The sequence below is a fragment of the Physella acuta genome, unplaced genomic scaffold (genome assembly GCF_028476545.2).
Source record: "Physella acuta isolate Inbredline_101_S28 unplaced genomic scaffold, ASM2847654v3 ptg001426l, whole genome shotgun sequence".
NCBI classification, from domain to species: domain Eukaryota; kingdom Metazoa; phylum Mollusca; class Gastropoda; family Physidae; genus Physella; species Physella acuta.
This window is the reverse complement of record NW_026732941.1, coordinates 118427-145051: the sequence shown is the minus strand read 5'-3', so window position 1 is coordinate 145051 and position 26625 is coordinate 118427. Positions and strand designations below refer to the sequence as shown.

Below are 26625 nucleotides of genomic sequence, written 5' to 3'. Positions count from 1 at the left end.
AAAACAAGTATATACTTACTAATTAGCCAGGAGCTGGAATCATCCTTGATGTCCTACATAGAACAAGAGAACACTTTAAGGACGGCTGTCTTTTTGTATCTCGTCTGATCAGGATGTTATTTTTAGATGTTGTAAGACATGGAACGATTGAGGATAAAGTTTCGTATTATGCAGGTTTGATTGCTATTTTGATTATTGGTCCTAGAATTCAATTATATTTTAAACTATCACGACTATGCATCAAACGACAATATGTTTACTAATATAAGCTGTGATGTAAGGTAACAACACATTTTTAAACTTTTACATTTCTAATTTCTAATTTGGCTTCTAATGATACTCGTTAAATAAAATTATCTTATTGAAGGTTGGCGTTTTAAAAAGTTCTGATAATGAATTATCTTAGCGTTATATTAATAAAAAATAAATGCAATAAACAATTGTAATTTAATTGCTCGAATTATGATACAGATACTTGCATAGATATCTGCATTAAAGCCAAGACAATGGATGCCATATCAAGATGTTTTATTGTAATGACGATTTTACACATCGCAAAATTGTACATACGATCAAGTCAGGCGTTTAGAGAGGTAGTGACATTTTGTATTTACTTTACAATGCACGTGTTTTTTTTTACATACATAACAATACTGAACTTTAATAACTAATTGTTATATTGAAAATAAAACAGTGTGTTGCAAGAAAAGGAATTGTAAATTACATTATACCAGCTATCAACGAGTTTCTAAACTGCGAGGTACGACATGTTTAAATTATATACGTATATATTTATATATACGTATAAAGCAATGTATGTATGTTTTTGTTTGTTTTTCTTTTATGCATTAATACACCTTTTATCCGATCGCCATAACTTTTGCGAAGTTGTTGAGAATACTCATGGGTTGGTATCTGCGAAAAAAAAAATTCAAAGTTCGTTTCTTCTCTATATACGGTATTTACTAAACAAAATTAGTTTGCGGTTCGACAACGTTTATTCTATGGCCATTAAACAATTAGGAGTTGATTGAAACACTCAAGGGGAGGTTACTGCAAAAAAAATATTTCATTTTGCAAGGGCAGCGTCCCGGGGGGGGGGGGGGACGGTTGCGATTTTTTGCTGCATACGGTATATAAAATAAAAGTCGGATGCCGTTCTTCAGAATGCCATGAAATTTCAGGGAGTGGATGAGAAAACCAAATTAAAATTTCTTATGGACGGCGCCCGGGAGGTGTGCAATGTTTGTCAATACACGGTTTGGCTCACATAGCTCAAGAGCGCTTATCTAAGCACTTTGTATCCGTTGATCTAGCGTCCTGCATAGCGTGTATAAATTACTACTATAATTCAGCGTTAAAAGCGTCGAATACAATTGTGTTTAAAAACATTAGATTCACTAAAAGCACAATTAGCAACGGTAATCCTTGACTGTACCGAATACGGCGCGTCCCCAGCAGAGTTTCTTCCAGGCATCTCTTCGGGGGGGCTTAGCCCCCCCGAAATTTTTTTACCGCCCCCCCCCCCCCCCCCGAACGAAATGAAATTTATATAATTTATATAGAAAATATATACTTTTAACAGTGTCCGCCCCCCCCCCCCCCCGAAGAAAATCTACCGCCCCCCCCCCCGAAAATTTCAAGCGCCACCCCGGAGAAAAAAGTCTGGAAGAAACACTGGTCCCCAGGCTACCCTACAGGGTTCAATTTGACGCCTACGTTCGGTCTAAACAGTGCGATAGACAATAGACATGATGGGGCTTTATAGTACCTCACTAAATCGCCTACGTTAGTTTTAAACAATGAAATAGACGATTGAATACGATTGAAATTTAGAGTCGTTCACTAAGCATAATGAAACACTGCTATAAGCCATTGTTTGATCGTTGTTTACATTTTTATTCTCAACATTGTAAAGTCTTTAGTTAGATTTGAAACTCCGTCCTTTCTTAAATGCCCCACGGTGCTTTTTTAGATTTTTAAAAAAGTAAAAAACATTTTGAATTTCTCTTAAATTCTTCGCTATTGGGCACGTAAAGAAAATGTTTATTACTATAGTAAAATAAAAAAGAAACTGACATAGAACACGTTCACTTTATTATTGTTTTACAGGTTATTTTAAAACAGCACTTTGTAAAAATATGTTTGAGTATTTTTGCAAATATATCAATACATTTGGATACGGATGATAGAGAAACCGTTTTACAGGTATGTATGCATTTTTTAAAATAATAAAGAGAACAATATTCTATGTAATTCAAATAAGAAAATCTGACTAAGTTTTTTTTTCTCAGACCATAGAATATTTCCTTCTAACTCACGACACTAATGATGAGATTTCAAGAAAGAAAATAAAAATTCTGGTGTCGGACGATAAAGAAAGTGTCACATTTACAACAGGTAAAAAAAATAGAGTAACTTAAATAATTTCTATATTGTTTATTTATTTAATACGGGTTTTCAAGTTTAATCAATTGTAATTGTAATTTATTGTTTTTAATTTTGTATGTTTAAAGTCAGTGTAGATTTTATTTTCCATTCATTAGATAAAAGTTACCCACATATTGTTGTTTTACTAAAGTAAAAATAAGATACATTTTTTTCCTCAGATGAAATACAGTGCCTAATTAAGGAATTAAAAGAAGCTTGCGTTTATGATAGAAAAAAAAAGGTTAAATCTTTACTAATGGACCTGGCGATGTTTTGTGTGAATGACAGCAATATTAGCCTGGTAAGCTGGATAGAAAAAAAACATTTGTTACAACTGTATACAGTGGCCAGACTTAACGTGTGCCGTAGTCTGTATTTTATGTGCAGTCAATGGACTTATTTAATTTAGATACTGTGTGATTACATGCAGTTGTCTGGTCAATTGTGTTAGCTTAATGGTTTATCTTTGCGCGTGTGCTTTCTGAAAGGCAATCAACATTTTCATGAGAAATTATTGTATTATTTCGTGTAACCCTAGAACTGATTGTATTTTAATTGAAAGGAATAGATAAATACGTCTGCACCATTTTCTAACCCACATCAAAATAATCTGCAATACCTGTTTTATTATTTTTAATATAAAATAAGCAAGCAAACCCTTGAAGCGTTCGCGGCATAATTTTCAACGGAGATCGACAAGCGTATTATAGTTCTTTGTCCTCATGTAGGGTGAAAGAGGCAATATTTACCAGCGAGCATTAGTACCACCCTTATTTTGCTTACCCCAAATCCGTTAGAAAATTTGGGAAACACGAGGAAATCATTCTAGATTATGCATTTTTCATACTGTTAAAAATATTGCAGAATCGATCATACACAAGCAACGGTAAATCAGTTTTTGTGTTTTGTCACATTTTGGTTTGATTTTAGAATGTCTTTCTTTCATGTAGCTTCGGGAAAACTAGTTTCTTTTTTCTTAAAACACTGGTCACCTGAGGCTTATTTATGTAACTTTCTTTATTTAACTTTAAAATACATTGGTTATTGTTTAATTACAAAAGCCTTAAATTTTACGAAAGAAATTATTTAAATATGTCAGTACCTATTCGACACATCAGTAGTACTATTTAGACTCAAAAGGGGCAATACGTTTTGTTAATTTTTTTTGTGTATTAATGTATTAATTACACCACCATTCTTTATCAAATCATGACTTTTTTAGTTTAAATTGCAATAATTTCCTATAAATTTTCTGACTTGAATTGTTTTTAGGCAGTACGAATTAACCATTTTCCTCTTACTTTTTGGGTTATTTTACATGCAAAAAAACAACAGGATCATGTAAGAAAAACAGGTAGCGATTTAAAAATCTATATTAGCCCACTTTTTTCTACCGCTATTTTTATTTTAACAAATGGTACTAGTATGTTGTCTGTACCATAATACACCAAACAACAATAATAAAACTTAGATTAAAATAAACGCTTTACACCATGATATACCTAGAGTCAATTGTTCTTTTTATATTCACTCCTTGTAAAACTACTAATGTAAACAATATCGGTCTCTTGAAAACGATCTCTTTGGTAAGCTATTACAAGCACCACAAACAATATGTTATGAACACATACAGATGCATGCAATTCAAATTAAGATTAACATTTTTTTTATTTAATAAAAAAGTACTTTGAAGTGAAATTCAACATAAAGTAGTCCATCACCCCCCCCCCCCCCCTCCCACACACACACACATCCTAATAAACCCCAAAGGGCACGCTTGCACAAAATCATTTGTTTTCTCATCCCCCCTCTCTGGACATTATAGATACATGACCACAAACTATATAATTTATGTCTAGTGTTTGTAAAATTTCTCTGATTCTATATTTTACAGATTTGTTCATTAATACCCCTAAAATGTTTACGTTATGCCAACCGTAACGGGACAAGTGAGTTGTTAAATGGGCTGGTAAAGAAATTAATCTCAAACACACGTTTCGTGCACGAAATCGCAGGGGATGAAATTCTTATGCGAGGACTGCTTGATAAAGAAATTAAAAAAGAAATTAAAAAGAAAAGCAGAGGCATTCTTGTAGGCCTACAAAGTAAGTACAATCTAACACATTTAAACTATATTCAGCATTAATATTCTGGCTAAACATTAATTTGAGAGACGACGTGATCGAAAGGTAAAGCTCTCGACTGCTAACCCACAGTTCTCAAAATCGGGTATCAATATTAGTCAGAACGATATTTTTGATCCCATCTATTGTCCCCCAGTACTCTAAGATCATTAAAATAGATGAAATCTTGTAACTTGCCCCATGCGTCTTGGATAAGAACTGGAAAATCGGATGTTATGATTAAATCTATATTTATTAATAATTAATTGTATCAGTGTGTATTTACTTAAAAAATAAAGTTGGTTTGCAAATTGTATATTTTGCGTCTATTTTATTGACGCAAATTAATTTCGCTCAATTATTTTGTCGATATTAGAAATTGTTTAACTTTCTACGCCGTACGATATTTTGAAAATTATAGTGAACCCACTGTATGACACTGCTCCAATGTTGTTTCAGACTAATTATAATTCGTAATTGTGCGTTGTTAGCTCTTATTGTCAGTTAATGCTATTTTATATAACATTTCTTACTTATATAGTTTTGGAAATATTAGCAAAATTATCGTTTATACCTCTTCAATAGACTGCAAGTTAACTCTATATAACCTAAATTATGCATTTATTTAACCATAACATTAGCAGTTGAAATCTATGCTTGAATAATTAATATTTATTATCTCATATTTGCCTCTACTTTGTTTTTATCTTTCTGTCTTTAATCGATGTATAGTTTCCAAATAGAAATAGGCAATTTTTTAGTAGAGATAGGCATACTTAAAAACAAAAGTATATATATATATATATATATATATATATATATATATATATATATATATATATATATATATATATACATGACGAATATTTTTAATATATATTTTGCCTGTAGTTCAGAAAGATCAGCAGGCCATTGTAGAACATGAAAACATGGAAGACACAGATCATAAAATCGAACGTGATGAAAACATACTTTACAAAGCAGGTATTCTTATTTAAAATAAGTGTTTAGTACTTGTTTTTTATGTACAACGGCAGTTCTAGGACGTGAAAGCAACAGCCCGTGATCACTGTTCAAGGACGATAGCAAGTTAATTAAGCGATCGCTAGTTCTTAATCTTGTAGCCTCCCCTTTTGTTTCGAAACCGTCTAACAACTCTATTATCTGCCAATAATAGTTTTTACTAACTTTACAATTGAAAACATTTAAAGCGAACCACATCTCAGCAGCCATCCTGATGGCACACCGCCTTGAAGTGGTGGGATGGCTTGTGTGCCCCAGCGACCCCCAGAGCTATGCCGGCGGGAGCCTAGTGCTCCTGGAAGGTCTAACCAATTCGGACAGACCTGCACGGGTAGGGGCCAGACCAAACGTTGTGCCCTGGTCCTCCAGGTTGGGGGTTGTGCGATGGGCTAACTACTCGTCCATATAAAACAAAATATAGTTACAGAAACCGAAGCCAAATCTGAAATTAATCCAGTCCTCGGAAGAACCAAGTCTCCACTTAGGAAAAGTATGACGCAATGCAGCTAAATCCGCAAGGAAGCTACAGAGCCGACGCTCCTTTTCAACCGAGGAAAACTAAATCCACAGCCCCAAAACTACTGTCGCAAAAAAGCATAACCTCATAAGAATATGGAACGTCAGAACACTATGGGAAGCAGGGAAGTGTGCACATGCAGTGAAAGAAATGCAACAGTATCATCTTACAGTGCTCGGCCTGAGCGAAACAAGATGGAACACCTTTGGAGAGACAAAATCCAGACAGGAGAAACACTGTTATACTCGGGAAAAGAAAATGAGGACGACCCACGAGAGACAGGCGTAGCCTTGCTATTGACAAAGGAGGCAATAAAAAGCCTGATGGAATGGGAACCTGTATCTGATCGAATAATTAAAGCTAGATTTGAATCCAGGTTTCAAAAGACCTCCATTATCATGTGCTACACTCCTAAGAACAATGCAGTTGATGAAGAAAAAACCCGCTTCTACGACGAGCTTCAGTCGGTGGTTGATAAGGTACCCATGCGCGACATGCTGATCTCATGGGTGATTTAAATGCCAAAGTAAGCAAAGACAGCAGAGGCAGGGAAATGGAGATGGGAATGAAAATTGTGAACTCTTCACAGACTTTTGTGCCTCAAATGAGCTTACTATCGGCGGCACACTTTTCCCCCACCGAAGTTGTCATAAAGCCACCTGGATATCACCAGATCATCATACTGAAAAGCAGATTGATCATGTCGCGGTACGTCGTCGTTGGAGGGCCTCACTGAAGGATGTGAGAGCAAAGCGAGGAGCTGACATAGGATCCGACCATCACCTGGTTGTTGCTAAACTGAAGATGAAGCTAAAGGCGAAGAGGAGGCAACATGAAATTGATTCACGAAGAAGATTTAATGTAAGTAAACTTGGGACACAAGATAACAAGACAAATTTTCAGGTCACCCTAAAGAATCGGTTTGATAAAAGAAAAAGATTTCGATTCAGTTAAACACACCTGGGAAATATTTAAGCAAGCCACTATTGAAGCCTATTAAGAGGCTCTAGGAGGTAGAGCGCCCAACAGGAAGCCCTGGATCACAGATGATACATGGCAGAAGGTGGAAGAAAGAAAAAGCCTAAAGAGCAAACTAAATCAAGCAAAAACACGGCAGCAGAAACAAGCAGCAGCCTCTCGATATAACGAAAACGCTAAAGAGATGAAAAGGAAAATAAGAAATGACAAGAGATTGTTTATAAATGAAATGACAGAGCAGGCCGAAACAGCTGCCAGTAAGGGAGATCCCAAGACGCTCTTAGCAACAACCAGAGCTGTGAGTGGGGTGAAAACGAATCACAACAGGCCGGTGAGGAGCAAAAATGAGGAACAATTGGCACGATCGAGAGAACACCTCCAGGAGATACTAAATGAACCAGCACCTCAAAATCCACCAGATCTGGAGCCAGGGGAACCCCTTAACATCAATGTGAGGGTGTCTGAGGCTCAACGAAATACACAACACAATTGAAGCTAGATATCACAGTCCTTTATTTCTCTATCTCCAGTCACAAAATCAACCTGCCTCCGTTTACGCCCAACATCCAACTGTCACCCGCATTCATCCTTACACACCCCCTTTCTCTCGCTCACAACACAGCCGCTGTCACCCGACCAGTCGCTCCCTTGTACCCTCGTTCACTCCGTACAACAACATACACGTCAACACACCCGGCCTCGCGTCTCACTACATGAACATACACACACGCAGTGATCCGTTCCACGTATTCACCTTTCATACACATTACATCACCACAATCAATACCGAGGAAATCATCAGACAGGAAATTTTCAACGCCTTAAATAGTTTGAAGAGTGGCAAGGCATCGGGACCAGATAATATGCCAGCAGAGGCATTAAAGCAAGGTGGAGAAGAAGTAGTAAATCGACTTAATAAATTACTTAACTTAGTCTGGAACACAGGACAGATCCCAACCGACTGGAAGAGGGGCCTCCTTTTAAAGTTGCCTAAGAACGATAACTTATCTCAGTGTGGAAAATGGAGGGGCATTACATTGTTGTCCATCCCAAGTAAAATCCTTACCAGAGCTATTTTGATCAAAATGAAAGAGGCGGTTGACCTTAAGCTAAGAGAGGAACACGCAGGGTTCAGGAAGGAAAGATCTTATTCAGATCAAATAGCCACTCTTAGAATTATTGTAGAACAGACGATAGAATGGCAAGCCCCGCTTTACATCTGCTTTTTTGACTTTGAGAAGGCCTTTGATAGTGTGGATAGGCAAGCAATATGGAATCTATTGAGACACTATAGTGTTCCTGCTAAGTTAGTGGAAATAATGCAGCAATTTTACAATAGATTTTCATGCCAAGTTAGGCATGCTGGGAAACTGTCTAAAAAGTTGCAGGTCAACACAGGTGTGAGATAAGGATATCTGCTGTCGCCCCTCCTCTTCTTGGTGGTTCTTGATTGGGTGACACGCACAGCCTATGCCAGTTCTGGAAAAGGTATACAGTGGACACTCACGGGGAAACTAGAAGATCTGGAGTTTGCAGATGATCTTGCCTTACTCTCGCACAGGCTACAAGACATGCAAGAAAAAGTTGCTGCATTAGGAGCCATCTCTCAGCGCGTAGGTCTCAAGATCAACAAAGAAAAGACAGAAGTGATGAGAATTAACAACAACCAGGAGGCCCCAGTGACAATAGACGGAAGACGGGTTAAGGATGTGGAAGAGTTTTTCTACCTTGGCAGCAAGATCAGCAAAAAGGGAGGCACAGAGGAGGACATACGTGCTAGAATTATTAGAGCCCGCTGCGCTTTCACAGTTCTGCGACCCATATGGAAAAGTTCGGCCATCTCCATTACAACAAAAATTAGGATATTTAACTCAAATGTCTGTATAGAGAAGAGACATGGAGAGTATCCAAAGCAAGCACAGCAAAGATACAGATCTTCGTGAATAGATGCTTTAGACAGATATTGAAACTGAGATGGTAGGACAAAGTGCCAAACATAGAACTATGGAGGAAAGCTAGGCAGGAGCCTAAGGGTGTGCAAATAAGAAGGAGGATGTGGCGCTGGATGGGTCACACACTGCGAAAGGCACACGCAAATGTTACAAGCCAAGCGCTTGAGTGGAACCCCAGGGAAAGCGGAAGAGAGGGCGCCCTAGACAGACCTGGAGGCGGAGTCTTCTTGGAGAACTGAAGCCAACAGGGATGGCTTGGGAGATAACAAAATTAATAGCAGGGGATCGGAAGATATGGAACAAATGGTGGAGGCCTCCCGTAATAAATACAGCAAACGAACGTATTGTTAAAGTTATATTCGACAGAAAATTAGCTTTAAAACGCGTTAAACATTGAAAGTTTAAAATGTGTGGTTCTTGCATTGTCATCTAAGATGAATGTAACTGGAAAGTTTAAACGAAATATGTGATTTGATAAGGGTCAAAATTAAGCAAAAATATTGCTTCAAATTAAAAAAACAAAAATAAGCTCAAACGTAGTAGACTAGGGGCAAAAAAAAACTAATTTAAATAGTCAAATAAGCGCCAATTTTCTTGAAAAATAAGCAAATAGGGGTTCCATCGCAATTTTAAATAGGGCGATGGTGGAGGGAAGCTAACATTTCTTCTAAATAGTCAAAATGTTGATGTTTTGAAGAAATAAAAGGTCTCCGCTTTTAAATTAAAATGTCGGCTCAATTTTCAATTCTACTTTATAACATATAGACATATATCTTGAATGTTTAAAAAGAAATATTCAAAATTAAGCATGCCAGTTCCGAGAACATTTGTATTACAGTACTCCCTAAAAACTCTGTATGCCAGAAGTTTAAAGTGGTTCACTGTACAATTTAGGTTCACTAAATAAAAAAAAATACTTTTTGAATACTAACTGCCGATATTTGCCTGTTATTTTACGTAAATGTTTAAAATATACAAATATAATGATTTATGTTAGTGTGTGTAAAGTAAAAAAAAAATTAAAATTATGTTATCTTAAATACATTTTACTAGGGACAAAGGGCATTAAAAAAACAGCCGAAATTGCATTATCTAGTCGTGCAGACAACAGCAACATAAGCTCAAGACGCCCAGTAAACTGGTCAATTAAAGAAAAAACTGACCTTCTTCTAATGGTAAATGCACAAAGTTACATCATAGAATCAAAGAAACGCGACAAACCTACCATATCAAAGAGACAAGCAGCTTGGGAAAAGATCACATCCGAATTCAAAATTAAGTATCCCAAGTTTACAAATAGCAACACCAACTGTATTATAAATTGTTATCGAAGGATGAAAAGTCAGGTAAAAAAACAGCTGACAGATCAAGTCGCAAACAAAGTCAGTAGCTGTGACAGGACTATAGTGAAATTAATATGTGAAATATGTCAGGGGGACTTAAAAGATTATAGACCTGTTGTAGAAAGAAATGATTCGATGTTAGTAGAACAGAAAGATGAAAAATCAAACATTAATGAAGAATCCATAGATGCCACAGAGAATCAGGAAAGAAATGAACCGAACACGATTGATACAACAGGTAGTTACTTATTATAGTTTAAGTTAAAGTTGGGATAGAAACATTCTATATTGATAAAAAGTAGTATATAAACATGAAAGTATTTTGTTTTAAATTAACATTTTTTTTTTAAATTTCGAAAACGTTTGAGTTTTATAGACCAAGTAGATTAAAATTTAATTAATATACCACAATCCAGTTACAAATTATTTCACAGAAGGTGCTCAAAACGTGATTGATACGCCATTATTGACGGCAGATTACAACACAGATTCTACTAGCGAGTTTGTCCCTGTGGAAACATCTGATATTATGGTGCTCGGTAATGAGACGGATAATATGGGTGCCAGTAATGATGCTACGACATCAAGCAGCTGTCCAGAAACTTCTGAATTTTTGGACAACACAACACACCAATATTCTCCTTTGCAAAGGTCAGTGATGGGCTAAAATCCTGCTTACATTAATCTATGAGTGAGAGAGCGGAGGTAGTGCGCGTTAAAAGTCTACACTTCACATTACGACCGGGCATGATTCTGCAATATTTACTCGAGTACACCTAGCAATGATGGGTACCTGACTCATATTATGGAAAGTAAAATGCTGATAAGTATACCTCTTCATATGTCGTGGTAAAAAATCATATACATTTTTCTTTACATTTCCTATGCATCATTTGACCTGAAAGCTTTCCAACCCCCTCAAAGAACGTCTACTACCCCCCCCCCCCCGCCCAAACAAAATGAAATTTATATACAAAATAAATACGTTTAACAGTGTCTGCCCCCGTCCCCCCTCCACCGGAAATTTTAATCAGACCCCCGAAAATTTTCCCCGTAGTGAAAAAAGTCTGGAAGAAACACTGCCTGAAGGAAAAATTACCTACCATTTTTAGAAGCTATTTATAAGTTAGATTTCAATCGGTTAAACTATTTGTTATTTTTATAGATAAAGTTCGGTTTATAAGAGTTGTTAGTTGTTTTCCTAGTTTATTGATAAATATTATACATTAAAATGTCTTGATTAATCATAATAACAGGACATTAACAATCGATTCAGAATGAGTAGTTATTTTGACTCTACGAAAAGTAAAGAGAAAAACATTTCAATTATATTATGATCTCGTCAATTTATCCAATATTTAATACTTATATATATATATATATATATATATATATATATATATATATATATATATATATATATATATATATATATATATCAGAGTTATTTGTTTAATATCCACATAATAACGAATTGATTAAAAGAGAAAAAAACAAAACTTTGTCAAGTTGATGTCAGAATTACATTATCCCTAACTAATTTCAAAATTCCGAATTAGTTTTTGTGATTCTTTATGCAGCTTTTAATACGAATCCGTCCGTCTTCCCACTTTAATTCTAAACATTCAAATAATGCTTCTAATTTTAGATCAAGCTACCAAACATTATGCGACGAATCTCTTCAAAGAAACATACAGAAACATCATGAAACCTTCATTACGAAGAGAAAAATTCTTAAGAGAAAGCATGAACTGTTAGTCCAAACATTATTGTTGAAGAAACGCAAAGTTGAAAAAACATTGTGTAAAATGTAAACACATCTTTCAATAGTAAATCAATTATTTATTCACATAACGTCATAATTTTAGCCCGAAGAATAGAAGAATAGAATATTTTAAAACAAGTGATTAGTATTATAATCATTCATAATTTTTGTTTTAAAACTGATTTCTTTGTCTAATTTTTGTCTAGACGAAACACAACAGTTAGACCAAATATATCTACGAATTACACTATGCACAAATCAAAAAAAGAAAAACACCTGAAGTTAAAAGTACTAGGATACGACAATGATTTACAGAGGGAAATGGAGAAGTTTAAAATGGCCTTGGAATATTCAGATAAAAAAGAATTGCATCATAAACTAAAGAAAAGTAGTATATGTAATCTTTAACTGTTTATAATTGATAATTTGTGTAGATGGATCATTGCTTATTACGTTGCACACAAAATAAAATATTTTGAATAAAACTTAGATAGTCTACTTGTAAATAAATGTGTAAAGAAAAAAAAATTATTTTGCTGCTTGTAAATTTATTAGGGGTGGAGTGGTCTAGCAAAGTCTGCTGGGCATAGTGATGACCAGACTATCCCTTCATATGTCGAGGTCACAGAATTAAGTGAACTCTACTTCACTAGCCCAGTGGACCGCAGATTTGGAATGGAATTTTATTGCATAATTTACTTATAAATTAATTACTCTTTTTAACTACACGGGACATGTTTCAGTGTGTTTAATATATTAATATTTAATAGTTTTTTAACCTTTTGAAAAAAATAATATATAGCTATCAATAGCAGTACTGGTTGCCATGGAAACCATGAAAAGGTGTGAAAGCTAACACCTTTTAAAACCTTTATAACTTTTTTTCCCAAAAGAGATTATTAAAAATCTGATGACACGTTTAACTTTTTCAAACAAAACTATATATTTCTACGTTTATTAATCGTGATAGCTCGTATTTAATACAAAATCAAAATGTTTATAAGTAACTAAGGCAACTGAAACTCTAAATGTATTGTATCAATGTTGTTTAAAAATGTGATGTATTAATTGATGTATCTGATCTAAATAAAATAATTTACTAAGCGACATTTATTGCAATATCAATTAGGTTTTATTATTCTTATTTCGCGTTACATAAATATAAGGTCTGTGAATGCATTGGTTTGCCAGTTAATTGTTTTTAATGGGTCACACACCTTGTGCAACGTTTTAATATTTTCTATTTAGCATGAGAATTTAAATGAGCCAGATCGATCTGCATGTATAGTTTGTCCTTTATTTGGCAGTTTATGAAATTTTATATTAATTAACACAATTTCTCTTGCTGATGACCCCACTAACCTCAGTATTGTGTATTGAGATTGTGAGGTAACATGTTAACTATACTTTATTTACAGTCAAACCACGTCTGTAACAAACAATAGCGTGTAAATTGTTTTAATTTTTTTTTTAAAGTTATATTTTTGATAATTTATCGCAAATACCACATAAACCATCAATCCATAATTTAAATACTGCAAATGTATCTGTGTTTCTATCAAGACGTTAACCATTGATCACATGCTGATTGCCATTACACTCCTTTTCACGCTTCGATATGATGTACTTATATTTATGAAACAGTTATTAACACTACCACATAATTTGTCACATTTGTTTGCTGTATATTACATTAGAGTTATACAATTATTTACAAGTGTCTTTTTATGGTTATTGATATTTGATAAAGTAATATTAAATAATCAATTCTGTTTTGTTATGCTATTTATTAACTTTTGCAATGTTTTTTTGTTAAGGCATAGTGAACGTTTTAATCGGAAACTATTTTCAGGTAATGTTTTAAACAAACATAATATTAGTTAAGATGTTGGGGTAAGATAGGTACGACCGTTAGGGGTGGGTTTTTTTTGTGAAATTCTTCCTTTTTAAGTTTACGACGCTTTTGCAGTTTAGCCATCTACATTTACCAAAGTTGTTATTTAAGTCTATTTATTTTTTATATTTATTTTATGCTTTTCAAATCATCTATGTCAATGGAAGTTTTCATCTTTTTGAATTTGCTGAGGCGATGTTTTCTCCTTTATTTTTTATGGCTTGTTTTAATGTGATGTTTATCTGTCGCACTTTGAAAACAAATAAAATCAATAGCTTACAAATGACATGTTAAGTTGTGTTCTTTTTTATATGTGTATTAGTTATATGTCTATCAAATATTTTCAAATGTATCAATGCATACTCAGAAACATTTCTAGTATATTTATATTTTCTGAAACAAAATTTAAACGGGTTTTATTAATGTCGATTAATTTATTTTAGTATAACTTAAAGTAATGGAATGATAAAACATTAATCAGTACATGTATATATTTGAATGATTAATTTTGTATAACTGTTTTGTTTTATATTGCATCGCTGCAGTGCCCTGTTATAAACAAATTTTGTTCTAAAATTATATTTTCTGTGGCATTTTTTCCACTGAAATCTAAATAGTAAAAAAGTTTTTTTTTTGGTACCTGAAAAGAAACAATATTTTTGTTATATTGCTTGAATGAAAATATTAAACCATTGATGTGTTTAAAAAGAGCTTATTGCAAAAAACGGAGACCCGTTTATTTTAGCTAGAAGTAAAACAAATTATTATTATGTATAATTTGTTAGTTTTTGTTTAGAGAAAATCCCTATTCGACAAATTATCAGACACTATAGTTAGCAGACGCAATGGCCTACATTTAAATACGTCTACCCTCATCACAGAGCGCAAAATTTAAAATTATATTATCATTGAAGCTACAGAGAAATCGATAGATTTTATTGATTTATTTTGAATCATGCCAATAATTACGGAAAGCAGTATTCATATCTCTAAGTAAGCTCTGTTTAAATTTCTTAAGCTCTGTTCAAATATTTGACCGCAAATCTGTCTGAGCTTAGAAATTGTATTTACTTGTCTGCAAGCTTTTAAATTCCAGTATGTTCTAAGTATAGGTCTAGGTCTCGGTCTCGGTCTCGGTCTCGGTCTCGGTCTCGGTCTCGGTCTGGGTCTGGGTCTGGGTCTGGGTCTCGGTCTCGGTCTCGGTCTCGGTCTCGGTCTCGGTCTCGGTCTAGGTCTAGGTCTAGGTCTAGGTCTAGGTCTAGGTCTAGGTCTAGGTCTAGGTCTAGGTCTAGGTCTAGGTCTAGGTCTAGGTCTAGGTCTAGGTCTAGGTCTAGGTCTAGGTCTAGGTCTAGGTCTAGGTCTAGGTCTAGGTCTAGGTCTAGGTCTAGGTCTAGGTCTAGGTCTAGGTCTAGGTCTAGGTCGAGGTCGAGGTCGAGGTCGAGGTCGAGGTCGAGGTCGAGGTCGAGGTCGAGGTCGAGGTCGAGGTCGAGGTCGAGATCGAGGTCGATATACAGACATACATACAGACATACAGACATACAGACATACAGACATACAGACATACAGACATACAGACATACAGACATACAGACATACAGACATACAGACATACAGACATACAGACATACAGACATACAGACATACAGACATACAGACATACAAACATACAGACATACAGACATACAGACATACAGACATACAGACATACAGACATACAGACATACAGACATACAGACATACAAACATACAGACATACAGACATACAGACATACAGACATACAGACATACAGACATACAGACATGCAGACATGCAGACATGCAGACATGCAGACATGCAGACATGCAGACATGCAGACATGCAGACATGCAGACATGCAGACATGCAGACATGCAGACATGCAGACATGCAGACATGCAGACATGCAGACATGCAGACATGCAGACATGCAGACATGCAGGCATGCAGACATGCAGACATGCAGACATGCAGACATGCAGACATGCAGACATGCAGACATGCAGACATGCAGACATGCAGACATGCAGACATGCAGACTTGCAGACATGCAGACATGCAGACATGCAGACATGCAGACATGCAGACATGCAGACATGCAGACATGCAGACATGCAGACATGCAGACTTGCAGACATGCAGACATGCAGACATGCAGACATGCAGACATGCAGACATGCAGACATGCAGACATGCAGACATGCAGACATGCAGACATGCAGACATGCAGACATGCAGACATGCAGACATGCAGACATGCAGACATGCAGACATGCAGACATGCAGACATGCAGACATGCAGACATGCAGACATGCAGACATGCAGACATGCAGACATGCAGACATGCAGACATGCAGACATGCAGACATGCAGACATGCAGACATGCAGACATGCAGACATGCAGACATGCAGACATGCAGACATGCAGACATGCAGACATGCAGACATGCAGACATGCAGACATGCAGACATGCAGACATGCAGACATGCAGACATGCAGACATGCAGACATGCAGACATGCAGACATACAGACATACAGACATACAGACATACAGACATACAGACATACAGACATACAGACATACAGACATACAGACATACAGACATACAGACATACAGACATACAGACATACAGACATACAGACATACAGACATACAGACATACAGACATACAGACATACAGACATACAGACATACAGACATACAGACATACAGACATACAGACATACAGACATACAGACATACAGACATACAGACATACAGACATACAGACATACAGACATACAGACATACAGACATACAGACATACAGACATTCAGACATACAGACATACAGACATACAGACATACAGACATACAGACATACAGACATACAGACATACAGACATACAGACATACAGACATACAGACATACAGACATACAGACATACAGACATACAGACATACAGACATACAGACATACAGACATACAGACATACAGACATACAGACATACAGACATACAGACATACAGACATACAGACATACAGACATACAGACATACAGACATACAGACATACAGACATACAGACATACAGACATACAGACATACAGACATACAGACATACAGACATACAGACACACAGACACACAGACACACAGACACACAGACACACAGACATACAGACATACAAACATACAGACATACAGACATACAGACATACAGACATACAGACATACAGACATACAGACATACAGACATACTGACATACAGACATACAGGCATACAGGCATACAGACATACATAATTAAAGACATAGGCCTACAGACTTACACACACACATTAGACACACATATACAAAGATAATCTGGCACACATGTTAACAGGCACAATGTCACAAACATAGTGATATTTTATTGCATTGATTATCGTTTATAAAATCTAAAATAGTTCATTGATTGTTTTTTCATATAGGTCATTTGTGAACGGCTTATGTTAATGTTAAGTCTAGTTGTTGGCATTTTGCCATAATACAATCAATATTTTAAGGTGCTCTTTAAAATTAAAGTAGTGTTCACATGACGATATTGTACAATCTCATCATGCCGGAGGCGCCTGATTTAATTTTGTAATCGACTTAAATACCATTTCTTATCCATATGCTATCTCATTGTTTAGAACAAATCTATGCACTTTAGCTCTCGCGGCAAAGTCAAGAAAGCCAAATATCGGGAGCCGGAGATCGCTCCTGATTCGAACATATCAACATATTCTATCCAGAAAAGAAAAATATGTTTTATATTATTAATTGGTCAAGCGAAATTAACTTTAGTACACGTTCAAAGATATTTGTGACAAAGCAAATAAATAACTAAATAGCTTGACAAATTTCATAAATAAATGTTTTAATAACAAGCTTTTATGTAATAATGCAATAAACAGGAGAAAATAAATTATACACTACTTTTTAAATAACTTTATATTTATTTAAATAGTAGTGTATAATTTATTTTCCTTTTTAGTACTGTTGGGTTCTAGAATCTAGGGGTATATAAATAACAGACAAATACGACGTATACAACAATAACACTAACACTCTATATAATAACAATAATAATAAGATATTTAATTATATATACAGTACTAAAATAATAAAAGGATCAAAAGGGGTCTACAACATAAATACAATACTCAACACCACGTTCCATGTTCCACGTCCACAGCCACACTACAACTAACTGATTCACATACTAGCACACGCTCTGACACCCGTCACCTGACACACCTCACGTGAACACCTCTCGCTCCATGTAAACACACTCAACCAAGGGATACAACTATACACCAAAGGGAGGCTACCTGTCGTTCCAGCACACAACACACACAAGCAGGGGACATGTAAGGGACGTAACATCCCTCCCCTCCACCTTCAGGTCTCCTTTCCTTAAAGAGATCAAACATCTCTTGTTCCATTAGCCACTGTTGGTGCCCGAGCTCGACTATTTATTCTTCAGCCCTTACGACGCCTTGCTTTGACCGGTGGGGACAGCGTGTGGCTTGTATCCAGCCTGGACAGTTTGATCCAGAGTGTGGCTTGTATCCAGCCTGGACAGTTCGGTCCAGAGTGTGGCTCGCATCCAGCTTTAACATTTCGGTCCTGAGTGTGGACTATGGTTTTCTCCGGCCGGGCACCAAGCTCGTGGTCTGACTATCTCAACCTTTGAAGATACATGTGAGAAGCCACAATAAAAAATTTGATTTGCATAATCATTCTAAACTGCATCAGTAATACCTTTCTCTAACATTTCTCAATATAATTATATTATAATGCCTCAATAGTAAATTCCTTAACATAATCATACTATACTCCAACAATAATACATTTCTCAATATCATATACACTAGTTGGCGTAAAACACTCGTGATAGAATGTCTGCTACAAAGTTCTCAGTTCCCTTGATATGTTTCACAGTACAGGCTGTTTCCTGTAGTGTAAGGGCCCGTCGGCAGATGCGTACGTCGCCATAGATGGTCATCTTTTCTTAAAGGCGATCAAACTGAGTTCCTTTCTCGATAGCCGTTTTAACTACATTAATCATCTCCAGCCCGTAATCATCATACACAGCTTCTGTAAAAAAAAAAAGAAAAATTTACATTGATTGAATAAATTATCTTAACAAAAAACTTACCAAGGACACTACCTTTGTAAGGATACGCCTCCAAATTCGTGCTTTACCTCACTCTCATATGCGAGTCTTTAAGCAGGGAAAAATTTCCTAACATATCACGCTGAGCTGTGGGACACACCCGTGATATGTGACCAACACCACCGCAGCAATAACACTTGAGATCATCTGACCGTCGATGTACATTTTCAGTACGCCAGTTGCTCGCTCCACTGGTCCCGTTGGGACAGTTTCGTTGTATGTGGCCTGGCTTTCTACAGCTATAACAGGCGCCTCTATCTATATCCATACTGCACTCTTTGGCAATATGACCTTGTTCATTGCATTTGTAGCACCGATAAGGTCTTTTGTTGTTTCCATACTCCACGACAGCTCTTTTCTCTGACCTATTTCTCCAAGTAAAGCCGCTATCACTGTTGCTATGACAATCCCTGGCATAGTGTCCATAACGTCCACATGTGTAGCATTTACTGCTCAGACTGACCTTGCTGACACCATGCATCGGTTGTAAACCAGCTTGTCGTGCCTGTCGTTTACCTGATTCGCTCCTGTCTCGTCTAGAGGTATGACAGACTCCCGCTATATGGTCAACTCCCCCGCATGAGTAGCACTCAATTTCTTCTGTGGAAGGGCCAGTGTGGCGTCCTGGAGATCGCGGTGTCTTGTTTTGCCAGGGTATCCTCTCTGCTGTCGAACTAGCAGCGACGTACGGAGGGGTTTGGTTTACTGGCCTCGTCACTCTAGCGTTTTGAGTGCTCTTATAGTTGTCAATAACTTTAAGATTATCTTCCACACTTACCTTAGCAGCACCATGCAGCCTCTCCAACAGATCACAAGTAACAACCGATTTTATCCGATCAACTATCAGGAGGTTCACCAAGTCCTCAAACGTTTCCTTTACCCACTCCGCCAAACTGTCATCGGTCAGCCCGATTAGCTTTCCCTCCTCCTTCAAGTCACTTATTAGCTGTCTTCTGGCACTCCTGGTAGTCGCCATGCTAAACGGACGAGCCCCCAAATGTTGGGTTCTAGAATCTAGGGGTATATAAATAACAGAAAAATACGACGTATACAACAATAACACTAACACTCTATATAATAACAATAATAATAAGATATTTAATAATATATACAGTACTAAAATAATAAAAGGATCAAAAGGGGTCTACAACATAAATACAATACTCAACACCACGTTCCATGTTCCACGTCCACAGCCACACTACAACTAACTGATTCACACACTGGCACACGCTCTGACACCCGTCACCTGACACACCTCACGTGAACACCTCTCGCTCCATGTAAACACACTCAACCAAGGGATACAACTATACACCAAAGGGAGGGTACCTGTCGTTCCAGCACACAACACACACACACACAAGCAGGGGACATGTAAGGGACGTAACAAGTACATTATTTCGTAAAAGCTTGTCATTAAAACGTTTTTTCTGAATTTGTTTAAATACTTTACATGTTTTTATTTATAATAGTTACATGACTAAACACCCTTGCGCACGTGATGGCGCGTGCGGAGTAGTTGGATAGAACTGTAGTAGATAGCCTACTAATTCGGTCGAAATTTTAATTAATTCATAAAAAATAATTAGGCATCTGATTAAGTCAAATTTAATGTCATGTTGCATTGTCTTAAAAGAAAAACATATTTTTGGTCAATACTATTTATATGGCAACATAAATCTTTCTCGCTCCAAATTGCTAGGTATGTGATACTTTTTGTCATTTCATTATGAGCCCATAATGTGATTTAATATTTAAACAGTAGATCATGTGTACGAAAATGGCTTGAAGGGAAACGTTAAGGAGTTCTAGGTGGATTTAAAAAAAAAATATTTGAAAACAGTCACATAGCATACTCGTATGCATCACACAAATTTAGATGAGACACACCAGATAAGATAAGACTTCACTATACTGTTAAGGACGAAGAGACAAAACCTTCTTTCGCCAACACTACGATTCTAAAGCAAAAAAAGTGAGCAATCTGTCTCACAAACTCCTTATAAAAAACACATCCTCATACTCGCATCAAATAGTCACATTCGTTTCATCACACACTTTCTCTCCACAACACACATACTTTCGAACACTTACATTACGCTACATTTGCTTCACAAAAAATGCAAGATCAGTCATGTGTCATGTGTCTTGAGTTTTTGACAAGGAATATTTGCAGTTAGCTAATCAATTTATCGATATTTGAATTCACGGGTCTTAGGCTGAACCGAATGTACTCGACAACACGCCTTATTATTATACATGTATTCAAGTTTAGCTCAGTCACGCTCCACATGAGATTTTGAAAGGCTTAAAGCATAAAAGCGTTAGGCTTCAAACATGAGCTTTGCTCTTGTAACTTATGAATATTAAAGTAGACAGTATTTTAAATGTTTATATTTATTGTCATATTTATTTTGTAATAATAATACTTAATAATAAAAGACAAAGTTGAAACATTTTATTTTGGAAGAAAATGTGATTAAAATTTAAAAGACTGATTTTTAAAAACTGCTTATATGTTTGCATATAATTTTATAAAATCAATAAATCAATAGACAGTCAGAAAATGTTAAAATGCTTATTATCAATGTTGATTTATTTCTTAGCAATTTGCAATACAAGTAGTTTCTAATCTGGTAACAAAGTTTTCGTTGATCTATCATCATAGCAGTTGTTAGACCCATTTATTACAAGCATTTCTTTATCTTGCTTCCTCTGTCGACAGTCTGTTTGTCGTCATAGAACGAAAGGGCGAGCAAAATTTAGGGAACATCTAACTGCTAGATTCGTTTTAAAGTTGGAAAGTGGGCCAAGACTTGCAGGCAATGCAATCTGACATCAAATTTGAATTAATTCAATGCCAAATTAATTTGTAATGAAGTAATTAAAATTACCTTAAACTAGTAGACTGTGGGACGGAGTGGTCTAGCGGTAGAGAGCTGGACTGCTAACCCGTTAGTCTCGAGTTCGAATCCGAGCTCAAGTCATTAGACCGTCCCTGAGTCCACCCAACTCTGATGGGTACCTAACTCCTGTTAGGGAAAGTAAAGGCGGCTGGGCATAGTGCTGACCACACTATCTCTTCATATGCCGAGGTCACAGAAACAAGTGAACTCTACTTCACTTGCCCCAGAGACCGTCAGGTTTGAAAGGGAAACTTTTTTTTTAACTAGTAGGTGCTACACATTCTTCACTATTATACGCTCGTTATCAAGTTCGTTTGGTGTACAGTATTATTTTGCCATGCAACTCTGTTGTATTAAAAATCTTTTAAAGTGCTACAAAAATTGCATAGACACGTTTTAATAAAAATATTATATGCTATAATGCACTAAAAAGGAGAAAATATTCGATTTTCTTTAAATATATAATGCTACCAAATATATTTAAATTATTAAAATAAAAGCGTTGTTATCTTCCTAAATATTAGTTAAAGTATCAAACGGATAATATAATGACCAGCGCTTTTCTTTATTGAAATGTAAATAGTATTATATTATTACATATTTAAAGAAAATCACAAATAGGTGTGAAAATTAAACCATGTCTAATAACTAATGTTTGAGGAGGCCACTGGCAAAACCTGCTTAGTCCACTTTTGAAAAATAAATTCTCTATTAGCCTTTTACAAAGTTGTTCTCAGTCACGAGCTTATGAAATCTCCAAAACTTAAACATCATTTGAGACGAGTCATTTGGAACACACCAAAAAATATATGGAGTTCTTTCGTCCGCCTGAAGCTAGATGTAAGCGCCAGAGACTTGATTGAACAGGAAGTTTTCATCAAGGAAACACAGCATTAGTGCAAGCATCAAAGGAAGTCGCGATAGAAAATGCCAAGCAAAAAAAAACAATAGGAGAAAATCTCATCAAACGCTGCATGTTGAAGAAGGTGAAAATAATTCCTGGGTATTCCAGTGCAGTAAAGATGCAACAAATATCTCTGCCTAATAATACTATTCAGCGGCTTATAGCAAATGTTAAATAAAACATTTTTACATTTTTATTGAAATCAAGCTTTACCATTGTTTGCTTTTCAAGTTGATAAAGCAACAGACGTGAGTTTGTGTTCACAGTTGCTGGTCTTTGTTTATATTCATTCAGATTATAGCAAAGAAAAGTTGTTATTTTGTGAAGATAGCATGGAGAAAATAATGTTTTTTTTTAAATTGGATGATTAAAATTGGTTAAAACGGGTGTGGTGGTTTGTACAAATGATGCGCCATCAATGTTACGGTCAAAATCTGGCTATCAGTACACAAAAAATATTTAGCTCTCTAGCCACTGCCCTCACCAATCGCCATCAAGATTTCATTGCTGGTAAAAGTAAAACATTATATACAATCTGGAGCCTTCAAAAAACTGATCAAAAACATTAATATAGATCACGAGGTTCTGCTCTTCTACACTACAGTGCGCTGGCTGTCAAGCGAGATGTTAAGAATCTTGTTTTTTAATTGAAATCTGAAATCAAATTGTTCTTGGAAGTGCAGAGGAAGTTAAACCTCTAGGTATACTTAAAACGACATAGAGGGTTTGGAGAGAGTATCATACCTAGCAGATGTATTCGAACATCAACATAAGCTTAACATGAATCTTCAGGAAAAATGAACGAATATTATCACTTTCCATGATAATCTCGGGGCATATTTATCAAAGCTGCTAAATCGCGAAGAAAATAAATCTTGGAAATATTGTAAATTTGAGAAACTCTGCAGTGTTGTAGATGAATCTGATTGTGCGATAATTGAAATTTTGAACGAAGCGTTTTCTGGGCAACTTGAATCTCTTGAAAACGAACTTCAGCGCTATTTCTCTGAGCTAAAAAAACGAAGAATCTGCATTGACGCTTTACCCATTCTCTTCTCAACCAAACAATTTACCTCAGGCATATTTTGCAACGTTGATTTATTGTATCTTCTCCCAATCCCCCCCCCCCTTCCCCCCTCCCACGGATTGCTTTAAACTGTGCTCAGATAATAATAACGAATTGTTTATCTATAGTAGGTTATAAATACAGCTTAATATGGAATTCTTTCTCTCTCATTAGCAGGTTTACGTCATGGTGTCTTCTCCCCCCCCCCCCCCCCCCCCCGCCTCTACCTTTCTCGGGATTTGTCAACTTTGCTCTTAAAAGACTATATTACTTACTCTAATTAATCACTTAATTAAGGGGAGTTATCATTTTTCTGTATATTTTTGCTATTTTTTGCCATGGTGTCACCCCTAAATGGTGTCACCCTGTGCGGCACGCACCCCGCACTCCCTCTCCACCCCCCTTACTACGCCTCAGGCGCTGAGCACGATCTCTATTTCGTATTTGTAACAACCGATGTGCTAGAATAGCCCATGGTGAACTGGAGACACTCAATTGTACGCTACCACAGGGGCCTGTAAAGAGGCACTTGGTTCAAATGTATAATCAGTTGTAGTAAATCATCCTTTCCGCACTTTAGGGCGCTAATTAAAATAATTGTAGGCCGCACTTTTCACTAAGAGTCTCTGAATGATCCCTGGTGCTGTACAATTGTTGCAAGTTGTACACCACACCAGTAGGCCTATAGGACAAACAGCTCACCGCAAGTGACTAAATTCCGGGACGTCCTATAGCATACTTTAACCTGATATATTTTAGAATTATTTATGAAGTTTCGTCAAATTAACTGAAATAGTAGTAAATGTATTATGTACTTAGACAGACAGACGGAAACACACACACACTCACAATCATATACACGGATAAAAATATAAATGCAAAAGTGAATAACTAATTTATTTTTTCCCAATTCAAGATGATGTAAAGATTTTGTACTCGATAATACTTCCTCTATGATTTGGTAATTAATAACATTCATATTTTTAAAACAAAAGTACTGAAAGCTTAACGGGCACTTTTATCTGTAATTTAACTGCAAAGAAAAAAAATTATGAGGATCCATGCGTTTGTTCAAATAGACATACCTCACAGCCTAACGTTGTTACAAATGTAACACAAAACGTCTTCGGTCTAACAAACACGAATCAACGGGCACATACGTGTGACACACGCTACTAGTTGTCAGTAACCTGCGCTTCTTTATTTAGCATAATACATATTTTTAAAATAGCAAATACTACTATAAACTACGTAATCTACAATGTTCATATATAATGGTTTTAACCTAGATATAGACAAACAAGTAATAAATAATCTTATACTTACAACATTTTAGTAATAAAACATATATAAATACTATACTTGTGGACTTACGCCATAAACGAGCAAATTGCGCAATTCTTAATTAAATACAGATTCAAATAATTGGAGTTAACCACTACTTAAAATAATTAAACACACCAAAAACTTACTCTAGGCTACAGTATCGTAGCGTAGACATATGGTTACTAGCTGCATACCCGTGCTCCGTCACGGTGCATCGTTTTTAAATATACCAACTTAGTAACAGAAAAACCAGATGTATTTTTTTTAAATACCTAATTGATCATGCAGACCTGCACCACTAAATAAAAGTGTTCTGCTACTCCAGCTAGTGAACCCCGATCCGAAAACATATCCGTTACTTAAACAATCAGAAGCGGTGACCTTCATTTAATTTTTTCACTATAACAGGTTAATTTGTTTAAAGATAGAAGCGATTGACGCATCTATATTAATTTTAAGATTTCTAAAAACAATATAAATCTAGTTTTTAACTTTTTTTTCAGGCACTCAATAATTATAGTTGATCATAAATCTGATATTATGGTACACTATGTAAACCTATTTATAAAATCCCGATTGAAAGGACATTATTATCAATGAATGACCACCCTTTTCTTTCATATTTAGACATATTTATTTAAGTAAGCATATATTTTAAGTAAGGCTACACCAAACATAATAAATGTTTTACTTATTTGGCTTTTTTGTATGTTTTATTTTTGTGTTATTTGAGAATATAATAAAAGCGTGTGTCCGTAAAACTGTCCTTTTTTATGCGAGATTTATTTTCTATGCACTTTATGTTAATTAAATACTGGAGTTGTTAAATAAACAATTACTTTGAGATTGGTGGAAATTGACGTTTTTAGATATACCTTTAAAATTTGGTACAAAAATTAACACTTTAAAAGTTTATATTTTTTAACAAATAAATGTATCCTGCTATATAACCATTGCTTTATTATAGCGTTAACTCTTGCTGAATTATAAAATTCAGAAGAAAGTCCGAAGATAGCAATGGGCGATTCGCACCCTACCGGGGCGTATGCTGACGACTATAATGCTCCATTGTATACATAGTCAATCGCACTGTTTAAAACGAACGTCGGCGCCATATGGCTCACGGAATAACCCGGGGCGTCAAACTCACCCTTGCTGGGTCTCCTAAGGAGAGATAAATTAGATTTCTTA

The 26625-nt window shown here is 35.9% G+C and overlaps 1 protein-coding gene across 1 annotated transcript; it reads left to right on the top strand.

Annotated features, from left to right (window-relative positions):
- The first annotated feature begins 7934 nt into the window (after positions 1–7934).
- LOC131927649 (uncharacterized) lies at positions 7935–12539 on the top strand. The gene is made up of 6 exons (XM_059283405.1): positions 7935–8469; positions 10077–10369; positions 10457–10604; positions 10801–11017; positions 12015–12119; positions 12338–12539. The coding sequence occupies exons 1-6, from the start codon at positions 7935–7937 to the stop codon at positions 12537–12539; spliced, it is 1500 nt and encodes a 499-aa protein (XP_059139388.1).
- Positions 12540–26625: the final 14086 nt, after the last annotated feature.

Excerpts from the sequence above, each read along its gene's own strand:
- LOC131927649 (XM_059283405.1), top strand. The coding sequence starts at position 7,935 with ATGCCAGCAGAGGCATTAAAGCAAGGTGGAGAAGAAGTAGTAAATCGA. Across the intron at positions 8,470-10,076 it reads AAAGTTGCAGGTCAACACAG|GGACAAAGGGCATTAAAAAA; the intron begins GTGTGAGATAAG and ends ACATTTTACTAG. Across the intron at positions 12,120-12,337 it reads CTTAAGAGAAAGCATGAACT|ACGAAACACAACAGTTAGAC; the intron begins GTTAGTCCAAAC and ends ATTTTTGTCTAG.